Source organism: Elgaria multicarinata, chromosome 2 (genome assembly GCF_023053635.1).
Source record: "Elgaria multicarinata webbii isolate HBS135686 ecotype San Diego chromosome 2, rElgMul1.1.pri, whole genome shotgun sequence".
Lineage (NCBI taxonomy): Eukaryota > Metazoa > Chordata > Lepidosauria > Squamata > Anguidae > Elgaria > Elgaria multicarinata.
In genome coordinates, this window is record NC_086172.1 from 3,488,954 (window position 1) to 3,502,228 (window position 13,275).

Below are 13,275 nucleotides of genomic sequence, written 5' to 3' on the forward strand. Positions count from 1 at the left end.
TATAGCTTTCCCCGTTCCCAAATGAACACAGCTGTCCCCACCTTCCCTCGCCCCTCTGTGGGGCCTCCCACTGCCTCTCGGCATTCCCACAAGGAGGGATCCTGCTGCAACTCTTTTTGAAACTCCGGGGTGTCCCATCCCTCCGGGTCGTGGCCTCCCTCCTCCCGTCCCTCTGCGGAGGGTTCCTCCCTTAGGTTCTCTCGTTCTTCCTCCTCCGGTGGCCCCTGCTGTCGGGCGGCTTTCCCCCTAGTCACTGCCAACTGCGTAACTTTAAAACATAAGTCGTTGCCTAGGAGGAAGGCTGGTCCTTCCGTGTGCGTGAGGATAACTAGCTCCCCTTTCCAGCCTTGATACTCAATGTTCACTCGGGCCAACGGGGCCTCAAAGCGAGGTGCTCCGTATGGGGTCACTGTTACGGTTCGGCCTTCTAGTCTCTGTCCGGGTTTGAGCAGCCCCACGTGGGCGCTACTAAGGTCCACTCTGGTATCCCTTTGAGCCCACACCTTCCTCCCATCGACCACTACGCACTCACAGAATTTCCGGTGACTCCACTGGAGCTGGGCTGGGGTCACCAACTGCATGGAGACGGCGTTTGCTGGACCTGGACTCCCGGGACCGGCGGTGGCCTGGGCCACCCCCGCGGATTCAGCACGCATGTATTCCCACTCCAAGTCGGCCACCTCTCCCTCACTGTCATCGCTCCAATTTGAGGCTAGAGAAGCCTCTGGGCCGGCAGGACCCCCAGCTCGTCGCACGTGTCCTCGAAAAGGATCAGGAATGCTCCCACATCATCTCCTTCCTGATACATAGGAAAAGCCCGTCGGTCGAAACGCGGACCTGGGGTCGCCCCCCTCTCTCCACGATCCTCAGATGGTGGGACATCAGCTCCAGACATTCCGTGTACATCTGCTGAACGTTCCTTTCGTCACTCTCCTCCCTGGCCCCTACACTGGGGCCATTCCTTTCCGCCTCTCTCGGCGGCCGGGGGGGTGGAGGCAGCGGTGTTCCTCGCGGCCGTGGGACCTGCACTCTCCAATTGTCTCCCTCCAGTGTCACTGCCAGTGCCTGGGTCGCCTGCATTCCAGAAGTGTCCCCTTCCAGCATCGCCCCCGGGAACGACATCCTCGGGTCAACTTCAAACCACGCTCTTTCCCGCTCCTCCTCTGGCCTCCAGAGTCGTGCTGCATGGCGCCTCCGGGCCCCTCCAGAGCTAGGTGTCTCCTGCATCCCCCACTCGAAAGTGGACAGATGGGACTCCCCTTCCACTCCCTCCTGAGGGTTTGCCCCCAAAAACTCTACGCCTGGAGCTTCCGCTCCCAGACTCTGAGCCAAACGCTCTACTCCTGGAGCCGCCGCTCCTTGGTTCAAATTCATTTTGGCTGGCCTACTCGACTTTGCTTAGCCTGGGTTCCAACCTTTGCTCTCCCCTTCCTACCAGCGTATCGTTCCTCCGGATCTGTGTCAAATCCCAGCACTGCCCACCATGTAAAGGAAGCATACCCCAGCAAAGCTGGCTTTTCCACTGGATTTTGCACAGATCCAAAGAACACATGCACACGGCTCCAAAACTGGAGGGTTAGGCCCAAATTTATTGAGGATAAGGGTAGAAAATACAAGATTAGCATTCAATGGATAAAACATGCAGATACAGAGTAGGCACCCAGACCAAGCAAACTAAAAAAACTAAGTTGCAAACTATACTTCACCCAGCCATGTGGTCATCCAGCTCAGAACAAAAGCCCCTTGCAAAATGTACTCTTTATAGATAGTTTCCCCTGCTCCTTCCCCACTCCCTTGCGAGGATCGTTCACACCTTCCCAGAGATGTTAATTTTCACTCAAGGCCGATCGGCCTTGCCCCAAGCGGTTCCAGGATGTGCCAGAACACCCCCATGCAGCTGGCGCTTATCTGTTCTGCTCCTAAAATCATAACAATAAAAATACATTTTAACATTCTAAAAGCCAGCCTTTGTATGAATTAACCCCATCCTTACAGGGAGGTTGTGGGCTCTCCCACACTAGAGGCATTCAAGAGGCAGCTGGACAACCTGTCAGGGATGCTTTAGGGTGGATTCCTGCATTGAGCAGGGGGTTGGACTAGATGGCCTTGTAGGCCCCTTCCAACTCTGCTATTCTATGATTCTATGATTCTATGATTTGACCTGTGGAGATCTCCCATCAGACCTGTCGCCCCCTCCCAGATACACACACCCCTTGGAGGCTAGTAGGGACAGGAATCTCTGCTGACAGTGGAGATTCTCCTATGGAACTGTTGTCCTCCTGAATGGGAGGGGGAGCAGAGCGCAGGGGGATCCCTGTTGTTATCTCCAATTAATAATCAGCCCTAACAGTGGGGAGTCTTCTCCCTGTTGGAGAAGCATTTTATCCTGTGCTTAGAGAAGCAGGGTGCAATTACGCCCTTCCTGACTGTGCACGGATAAAAAAGTGTTTCCTCCATACACAGACAGCCATGAAACTCCCTCTCTGTACAGAGGAAAAAAGGTAATTTCCTCCCAGATCTCCCTGCCTATTTCTGCATAGAGGAAAAAAGCAACGATGGAGGAAAATACAGTGACACGGCAAACTTCTTTTTCCCTCTCCGGAGATTGGTAGGGTTGTTGTTATTATTATTATTATTATTATTATTATTATTATTATTATTATTATTATTATTTTATATAGCACCATCAATGTACATGGTGCTGTACAGAGTAAAACAGTAAATAGCAAGGCCCTGCCACATAGGCTTACAATCTAATAAAATCATAGTAAAACAATAAGGAGGGGAAGAGAATGCCAACAGGCACAGGGTAGGGTAAGCAGGCACAGGGTACTTCCTGCCTGTTCATGTGTGTGTGTGTGCTTTTTCCTCCATGCACAGTGTAGCAGGGAGCTCTCTGCCCTTTCTGCACAGAAGGAAACGCACAGAGATGTCCGAAGTGGGGCCTTGCAGAGGGTGTGGGGTTTTGTGGGAGGGACTGCCTGAAGTGGCGAGGCTAAGGCCAGTCTGGCCCCCGGGGACTAAACAGTTTCCCACCCCAGCGCTTGAAGGGAATTTCTCACTTTTTACTTCTATTGGTTTTTTTGCTTACTTTTTACTTTTATCGGTTACTAGCTGATATGCCCGGCACTGCTCAGCTCCATGAATAGTGTTTATAACATGCTACTGCTAAGGAGTCACATAGAAGATAAAGCAATTTTAAATATCCCCTGCTGAAGAAATTTTATTTATGGAATGTCCTGAAGGAATAATAGCAATTTGTACTGGTCATGACCATGAATCAGTTTGGTGGCAAGAGAAGACTTATGGGAGTTACACCAAAGGCATGCTGGGAGTTGTAGACATAAGCCTCAGTCTTTTCATTAAATTCTTAAAAAAATACTTAAAACCCCAAATTTAATGTTTTTAGATTTTTCTGGTAGATTGTACAGCCAGACATATCAGCATACTAAATGTCAAGTTTCTACCCAGTGTTGCTCAGGCCCCCTAAGATACATGTCTACGAGGTAAGCATCGTACTCAAAGAGTACTTATCAATGGAACCTTCTCAAACTGGGGAGAGGCAACGAGTGGGGTGCCGCAGGGCTCAGTCCTGGGCCCAGTGCTCTTCAACATTTTTATTAATGATTTGGACAAGGAGGTGCAGGGAACGCTGATCAAATTTGCAGATGACACCAAATTGGGTGGGATAGCTAATACCCTGGAAGACAGAAACAAACTTCAAAGTGATCTTGATAGGCTGGAGTGCTGGGCTGAAAACAACAGGATGAAATTTAATAGGGATAAATGCCAAGTTCTACATTTAGGAAATAGAAACCAAATGCACAGTTACAAGATGGGGGATACTTGGCTCAGCAATACTACAAACAAGAAGGATCTTGGAATTGTAGATCGCAAGCTGAATATGAGCCAACAGTGCGATATGGCTGCAAGAAAGGCAAATGCTATTTTGGGCTGCATTAATAGAAGTATAGCTTCCAAATCACGTGAGGTACTGGTTCCTCTCTATTCGGTCCTGGTTAGGCCTCATCTAGAGTATTGCATCCAATTCTGGGCTCCACAATTCAAGAAGTATGTAGACAAGCTGGAGCATGTTCAGAGGAGGGCGACCAGGATGATCAGGGGTCTGGAAACAAAGCCCTATGAAGAGAGACTGAAAGAACTGGGCATGTTTAGCCTGGAGAAGAGAAGATTGAGGGGAGACATGATAGCACTCTTCAAATACTTAAAAGGTTGTCACTCAGAGGAGGACCAGGATCTCTTCTCGATCCTCCCAGAGTGCAGGACACGGAATAACGGGCTCAAGTTACAGGAAGCCAGATTCTAGCTGGACATCAGGAAAAACTTCTTAACTATTAGAGCAGTACGACAATGGAATCAGTTGCCTGGTGAGGTTGTAGCCTCTCTCACACTAGAGGCCTTCAAGAGGCAGCTGGACAACCATCTGTCAGGGATGCTTTAGGGTGGATTCCTGCATTGAGCAGGGGGTTGGACTCGATGGCCTTGTAGGCCCCTTCCAACTCTGCTATTCTATGATTCTATGATCTTAAAGTAGCAGGCCAGTGCTAGCCTGTGAGTTAACCTTTAAACAAATTAAATTCATTTCTTTTTTTCCTCCCTCACCCTCACGACAACCCTTCAAGGTAGGCCATGTAAAGGAAGAGCGCCCAGCACCCAGCTGGTTTCTTTACTGGATTTAGCACGGATGCCCAGGCATAGACACTCTCAGCCCACAACGTGAGGTTTAAGACCTTTTATTTAGGAAAAGGGTAGTATTACATGGGACAGGCAAAGTAAAAAGTCAATAAAAAGCATGCATGTATAAGAACCCAGTACAGGCAATCTAAAACTAACTCTAATAATTTCTTACGTCACGCCCGGACTGCTCCCAGCCGACAACCACCCTGTTCCTTCCACAGGGGGATTTTTATACATTTCTTTTCACTCCTTTTCCCCACTCCCTCCAGCTTTGATGCATGGCGTGTCTTCACACCTTTCGACCGGGATGCTTAATCACTCAAGGTCAGTGACAGATATGGCTGGTCTGGCTCCGGTCTCTTCTCCCCCAGACAGCTGGCCTGGCATCCTTATCTTCCTACAGAACCATAAAATACAATTAAAAACATTTCAGTCCCAGATCCCTGTTATCCCTTACCCTTCCCTTACAGGCCAGTCGTAGGCCTGTGAAGTAACTTTAAAACAAATTAAATTAGTTTCTTCCCCCACCCCTCTATCTCTGAGGGAGATGACTGACTCATGAGTAGTTTGATCGTTGCTGTCGGTGACGGGCCCAGAGCTGCAATCTCCTTTGCTTCTGCTCCAGCCAGCCAAGGAACTCTCACTTCATGCCCAGGATGGCAAGTTACTTCCGGATAATGGCCGCCAAAGCCGGATAAGCCTTCCCTTCTGCCCAAGGCATGCTGGGAGTTGTAGGCGCAAGCGTAGCTTTCTGAAAAACATGTTAATCTTTGGACACATCTGAGGTGTGGTGGGAGACCGGGCCTTCTTAGTTGTAGCACTCTGCTTAAGGATTTATTTTTCCCAAGTAGGCTTGCCTAGTGACTGCATTAATGGCTTTTAAGTGCCAAGAGATTTTTTAAAACAACAACAACCAAGGCCTTTTAACTTGATGAGATTTTTTTATGCCCTCAGTGTTTTCCCCCCTGTTATAACTAAACTACAACATTCCAAGACAGATGCAAGAATTACTGAATAAAGTGTATGATTTTTATGTAAAAGCCTGACTTTACTATTGAAACAGAAGAGTGAATGGAGGAATGACTGATAGCTTAGGCTAGAATGGAATGGTGGGTGGGGTGAGTGGCAGTTGGGGAAAGTCAGTTAGCAAGAGTGGGGACTGAGATAGTGACATGCCAGTACTACACCTTCCAGCATGCCTTTGGCAGCCCTCAGGTGCCGATGTCCTTGGCTCTTAGTGGATGCCCACAACTCTGACCAAGTCCTGTTGGGACTGCCTCAGCCCGCACTTCTCACTCACGAAGTGCTCCATCAAGAGCCTGTACTGAAGGGCTGGGATTGGGCTAGGCACTTGCCCCCCTTTGTCAAGCTTGTTTCTGGGCATACACAGAGTGCTTCCCTTTCCTCCCTCCCTCTTAAAGGTGAAGGCTGTGCGTGTGCTTCCCTCAGTTTCTGAGAAAAGGCATGCTGGATGTTCTGCCCAAGGTATGCTGGGAGTTGTAGGTTTTAATAAAAACCTAGGTTTTTATTAAATTCTTTAAAAATACTTAAAACCCCAAAATTCATGTTTTTAGATTTTTTCTGATCCATGTACACAGACCTGTCTGGATGAAACAGCATGTGACACACACATACTTTCCACTTTATAGATAGAGATGTGCAATAACTGACTTCCAAAAATATTCTAAAACATTCTAAGTAGATTCTATTATAAAATATTCTAAGTAAGTTCTAAAATTATTTTCCTTTGGCCTACAACTATATTCTTTCTTCTGTTACAGACATATCATGTTCCCAGCAGTAGTAAACATTCTGTTTGGAAAAGACATGTTTCTGACAACTCGGGATAATATCAAGGAGTTTGAAGAGCACTTTCAGAACTATGATGACGACTTTGAATATGCCGTCCAGTTTCCTGAATATTTTATGAAGTAAAGGAGTAGTGTTCCTGTTTTACAGGGTAGGGAGGGGGAGCTTTGTGAGCACCACTGAAGGCCTCATGGTGCCCGTGAGCACCATATTAGGGACCTCTGCCATAGAATGCGTATAAAAATAGCATATTCTCACTTCAACTGTCATAGTCCCATAGCTATCAAATCTGCTTGTCTTTTGAGCTGGCCCTGCACTTCTCTGTGTGTGTGTGTGTGTGTGTGTGTGTGTGTCTGCCTCTCTCTCTCTCTCACTGTGTGTATGTGTTTGAGTATATTCCCTAGGATTGCTCCTGACTTGCTGAGCCAGTCTGCCATAGCCCACCAAGAACACAGAACTAGCTGTGTTTACTTAGGGAGTTATTTCGATCATGGCCCATAGTAAACCCCTTTCTCATTACAAGTAGGGATGTTGCGAGAAATCAAGTAGGGTTACTCATAAAAACAAACCACCATGCTAGGTTTGTACAAGAGAATCAGGGCTAGAAATATAGCCTAACTTTGAAACGTTCCCCCCTCCCTTATTCTACTTGAGACCGCCTTGAGGCCCTGTATTGGGCAAAAGGCGGGATACAAATAAACATCATCATCATCATCATCATCGCAACACTCCAGTGATAATAGAGAAGGGATGGGAATAGCACCATCCATGCTCTGTCAGTACACAAAGTGTTTATTATATGCTCATGATTCCTCATTCAGTAGTTCGCAGGTGCTTTACACAGCATTGTCATCCTCCAGAGCCTCTCCCGTTCTTTGCAACCATTTTAGCATGTTGGTTTTTTAAACTAGAAATCTCTGGTATATCTGTGAAACCGTAGTGTATTTGCACAATTTCGCTATACAACAATACCACCTAGTGGTTTTGTAATGGAACATACAATTAACATGATTTTATTAGAATGCAAGCCTTTGCGGCAGGGTCTTGGTATTTATTGTTTTACTCTGTACAGCACCATGTACATTGATGGTGCTATATAAATTAATAATAATAAAATAATAATAATAATAATAATAATAATAATAATAATAATACAGAAAAACAGAAAAAGACTCCACCTGTCGGGTAATCACTGTACTTATACGTGCTGTAAATTACAGACTGTACAGTGATAGCAGAAATCCTTCTTCCAGGATTTGCAGAATAGTACAGAAATATGGAAAAGATAAAAACAGAGTCCATTCCAGGACTCAACACCCCTTCTTTTTAACTTTTGCAATATTTCACAACATCACAACATTTGTACAATCATTTACATTTCAACCCTGCCTGAAACCTAGCGTTTCACAAATCTCCCAATGTTTGATGGCTCCTAAAGGTTTTGTAAAAATGTCAGCCAAATTGTTTTGGGATTCACAATAAGCTAATTTCAATGTGCCACTACCTATGTGTTCTTTCACATTCTGGTACTTGATAGCTATGTCCTTTGACTTTACTTTTAGCATTTTTGCATTTGCCAACGCTATTGAAGCTTGGGAATCACAGAAACCTGTTACTGGCTTTGCAACATGGATTTTGAAGTCCTTTAATAACTGCAATAGCCAAGTAAGCTCACCACACATATCAGACAAAGCACCATACTCAGCCTCACATGATGAAATTGCCACTGAAGCTTGCTTCCTGGATTTCCATGATATTGGTGCATTTCCAAACATCAAAATATATCCAGACGTGGATTTTCTGTCTTCTGCACAGCCAGCCCAATCTGAGTCTACAAAGCACAATAGATTCCTATCTGTCTCGGCAGATAACTTTAACCCGTGTTCCAAGGTGCCTTTGAGGTACCTTAACACTCTCTTTAGGGCATTCCAGGCTGGTATTGTGGGATTTGCAACGAACCTGCTTAGAACAGCGACAGAAGCTGACAAATCTGGCCTTGACCAGTTAACCAAGTACAATAACATTCCGACCACAGACCGATACAAATCTGGATCACTGAAACATTCACCTTGTAAGTTACTTTGTACATTCAACTCCATGGGGCTTGTCACAGGTTTACAATCTTGTATCCCACACTGCTCAAGTAGCTTCTCAATTTTCTGCTTTTGGCTCAGCAGAAAACTTCCGTCATCTGTTTGTTTGACTTCAACCCCTAGATAATTCTTCACCGGCCCTAGGGATTTCAAGCTATACTTACTAGCAAGTTGCTGTGCTACTTTCTGGACCTCAGCATCACTATAACAAGAAATCAGGATGTCATCAACAAAAAGAATAATAGCTTTGTAATCCTTACCACTTCCCTTCGTGTAAAGACAAGGGTCTGCAATGCTTCTAGAAAAACCCATGTCATTTACCAGGGTATTATTCAAAGTTGAGTTCCAGCATCTAGCACTCTGTTTCAATCCATAAATTGCTTTCTTTAGCAACCAAACTCGGTCGTTGCTATCAAACCCTTCAGGTTTCCTTAAATACAATTTTTCCTGGATTGGGGCGTTGAGATAGGCTGTAGTAAAGTCGTACTGACTTATTTTCAAATTTTCTTTCGCTGCAAGGGTTAAAAATAAACACAGAGTTTCTGATTTTACCATGGGGGAAAAAGTGACGTCATAGTCGACCTCCCTAACCTGGTTAAATCCTCTAGTGAAGAGACGAGCTTTGTACTTAGTATCCCCCGTCTCAAGTTGCTTGCGTTTAAAAACCCAGCGACAAGTTAAAGACTTTTGCCCTAGAGGCAAAACAACTTCTTCAAAAACCTCATTTTCCTGAAGACTCTTTAACTCACTGTCCATGGCACACTCCCACTGCTTTCTTTCAAAAGAACCTAATCTCTTAACTTCTGCATATGAATTAGGCTCGAAGCTCACGTTACAAGCCTCAAACCTCTCGCCTTTATTAACTCTTTGAGACCTGCGGGGGATTTCCACCTCCTCCCTCTGCTCTACCTGCTTGCTTTCTTGCTTCGTCTCAGTCGATTCAGATGCTTGTCTGCTTTAACCCATGCAGGGAGATCTAGCAAAATTTCTGGATTATCATGAACAGATTCCCAATTTTGCTCTGAAAAACTTGCAGCCTTAGTAACAAGAATTCTTCCTCCTTTCAGCAAAAATCTCCAACTCCCATTTTCATAGCCTACGAATCTCAATCTGATCCCCTTTGCACTCAACTGTCTCCTTTGAGCTAAACATTAACAGTAGCAAAAGATCCCCAGATCCTAATATGCTTCAAATTAGGAGTTTTTCCAAAAATTAATGAGAAAGGAATATAGTTAATTGATGAAGACCAAGTCCTGTTGCAAAGATAATTTGCAGCAACAAAAGCTTCTCCCCAAAGCTGGGGTTCTGCCTTGGCGTCCTTCATAAGGCACTCCATCTTGGACTTTAACATGCCGATTCTCCTCTCGACATTTCCATTTTGCTAGGGGGCCTATGAGAAATTCCAGTCCTCCTGCAAAAATAATCAAACTGACCGCTTTTAAACTCGCCACCAAGATCTATGACAAACCCCTGTGCTTGCTTTTGCAAGGATCTCTCCACTTTTTTAACCCATTCCTTCACCGTGGCTAAGCACTGAGACTTTTGTTTCAGCAAATATACCCAAGAATAACGTGTTTTGTCATCTAAAATGCCAGGCATTGCCTGCTGGGCAAGTGCCACTCGGCTGCTTGCTCGGGCAGCAGTGGCGGGATCTCCCCCCTCCCCCCTGCCACCCACCTGCCATCCTTCGCCCTCCCCTCTCTTTTCCCCCGGGCTGATGGGCACAGCGCTCATATGAGCGTTGTGCCAGGCAGGTCCGCGGCTTTTCGCGGCTCCTCGCGAGTAAGCGAGGAGCCGCAAAAAGCCGCGGAAGTCTCTAGACATTCCCCAGCTCTGGCCTGAGGCCGGAGCTGGGGAAAAGGCGCGCCATAAGCGCATTCGCTTATGGCGCGTTGGAGGAGGCCTCAGCGCAGCCTGCCTCCGGATTCCCCTGTGCGTCATCTGGACGCACAGCAGGGAAAACGGGTCAGAAGGCGCACTAAGGCCTCGTCTAGGAAGGCCCAGAGAAATCTTTCTCCAATAGGTTAGAGACTCCTAGAAGAGAATAACTCAAATTGGGGACATAAAGAGCATTAGCAAAACTTTCATTCAAAAAAGGAATATAGCATGTTCCTTCACCACTTGCTTGCAGAGACTTTCCGTCCGCCAGAGCAATAGATTTCTTTGAAGAGACTCTGAAGTCTAGGAAACTGTCCTTTCTTGTAGAAATCACAGCACTGCAAGCTGAATCTACAAGCCAAACATCATTTCCGGTCTTCCTCTCATTTGAAATCCTGCTCACACTGGCTGTAACTAGCTGGACTGACTTCTTCTGTAAAGAAGTGCTCTTCCAATGTGGTTCCTGAACTTGCTCAGATTGTAGTTTAACCTTACAATCCTTCTTGGTATGTCCCTTCATTCCGCATCTCCAACAAATAAATGTCTTTTGCAGCTTGGGTTTTTTAGAGGTTGAATACGCCGATTCAGTTTCCTCTTTTTTCACAGTCACAGTCTTAACCCCTTCATTCCCAGACCATTGCACAAATGAGTCTGACTTGCCGCTTGAGCTCACGGCTTCCTTTCTTATGTGCCTCTTTTGTTGTTCTTCTAACAACTTTCCACACACATAATTAAGGGTTAATTCGTTGACTTGCATTCCCTCTAAGGTGGTCACCAGCATGTCCCAAGACGGTGGTAAACTGGACAGGACAATATAAACTTTCATCTCTTCTGAGATTGGTAAACCGGCTGATGCTAAACTTTAAAAACATTCTCACAATTCCTGCAAATGTTTTCCCACATTGCCATTTTCTTTTAAGATTGTCCGGTACATTCTGTGTGTCAAGCTGATTCGAGAACCTGCTGTTTCGCTTACATATACTTGACGCAGTTTCGTCCAGATTTCATGCACAGCGTCTTCTCTATTTACATAGAAGAGCTGGTCATTCCTCATACAAAGAATTATATGAGCCTTTGCTCTCTCAGCAAGACGAGCCCACTCTCTTAATTCCGTTGCATTTAAACCTTCATTAGGAGGATTAATTACTACTTCCCAAAGCCCTTGATTTCTCAAGCTCATTTCAATTTTAAATGACCATGTAAGATAATTTACATCCGTGAGTAATTCCATTGATACATTGCTTCCTAATTGAATTGCCATAACTACAAATTGGTTGGTTTTTCAACTCCTTTTCAGTTGTTTGAATTCCTTCAGGGACTGACTGGCTTAGATTCCTCAGAACCCTTTTCAAATTCAAAAACAACTCCTGTCAGATTCCGTGTGACTTTTCAAGACAATTGACTATCCGAAATAGCCTTTTCCTTGTCTAAATCCCAAACGTTCTTTCAAAAAGTAACGCTCCAGGGCACTTAGTCAACGCACGGCTTTTTGTCCTTATCAGGTCCTACTGTTCCTTTGTTAAGAGTTATGTCCAGTCTGGGATACTGGGCCCATAACCTGTCGGGTAATCACTGTACTTATGCGTGCTGTAAATTACAGACTGTACAGTGATAGCAGAGTATACAGTGGCTCTTAACTATGGACACAGCAAAGACCAATAAATATAAGGCAGAGATTTTTGTTTGTGGTGTACAAAAATAAATACTTTACTGACAGAAATAATTTAGTTATGGCAAAACAATGTACAATTCAATACTCACACATGGTCACAGAAATACAGCTTATATCAGGGTTCACAGCAACGAGAGTGATGATTTAATCTGATTAACAATGGTTCAAATGCCCTCCTTATATACATTTCTCTGTACAAATGATGCAACCACTAATTGGCAATCATAGAAAAATTACCACTATGTAATAGTCCAATTATTCAATCAAGTCCATCTGCAAAGTTGACCTTTAAGTGATTGTCTTTTGCTGACTCTTCACTTCTTCCAGGATTTGCAGAATAGTACAGAAATATGGAAAAGATAAAAACAGAGTCCATTCCAGGACTCAACAGAAAAAAAACATATGTAAAGCAGCTGATCTTAATCCCACAAAGAACGTGGAAGCAGAAGCCTCAGTAAGTGGCAGGTTAAAAGCCTCGTGTAGAAAAGCCCAGAATACTCTGTTCATGCTGGCCAGCAAGACAGGCACTTCCCACCTCACTGACCAGCATGCATAGGGAGCTTCTTTCTTCTGCTTCCACATGAGCAAATGGTTCCATTAATTCCTATGGAAGCAGGAAAAAGTCTTTGTGAGGGGAAAATCAGAAGGGGTGGCTAAAGCCCCTCCCCCCCGGATCACCCATGTGGTGGTGGGGCTTCTGCCTCCACCCTTTGATTTCACTCCTACAGAGTTTGAGTGTATTAACAGAGAAAGCATGGTACTATCACCACTCCTAAGTCAGCAAGCTTTGTTTATGGTGACCAGCCATCCTTATTTATTATTATTTATTTATTTATTTATTATTTAGAATATTCATATACTGCCCCCCATTGAAAAATTTCGGAGCGGTGTACAAGGTAAATGAAAATAAAAAACAGAATAAAACAGTTAAAACAAAATTTAAAAAGAAGCAAAAACAACAACACAGAAATCCAAGGCTGCATGTTAAAGAAAGGCTTCTTGGAATAAAGATGTTTTCAGGAGGCACCGAAAGGAGTACAAGGTTGGCGCCTGCCTGACCTCCAGAGGCAGGGAATTCTGACCAATCAGAATAAACCAAAACAGGTTCCTTCAAGCAAGGTATTG

General features: G+C 44.9%; 2 protein-coding genes across 3 annotated transcripts in view; both read left to right on the forward strand.

Moving 5' to 3' along the window:
• The window catches only part of CLIC5 (chloride intracellular channel 5), a 313,960-nt gene that overhangs the window by 90,790 nt on the left and 209,895 nt on the right, over positions 1-13,275 (forward strand). The gene's annotated exons all lie outside the window — the stretch shown is intronic.
• Positions 1-13,275, forward strand: part of LOC134393494 (24-hydroxycholesterol 7-alpha-hydroxylase) — a 56,878-nt gene that overhangs the window by 12,717 nt on the left and 30,886 nt on the right. For both annotated transcript variants that reach the window (XM_063118518.1, XM_063118519.1), the window contains exon 4: positions 6,480-6,629. In XM_063118518.1, coding sequence (XP_062974588.1) covers positions 6,480-6,629 — 150 coding nt within the window. The remainder of the gene's footprint in view (positions 1-6,479; positions 6,630-13,275) is intronic.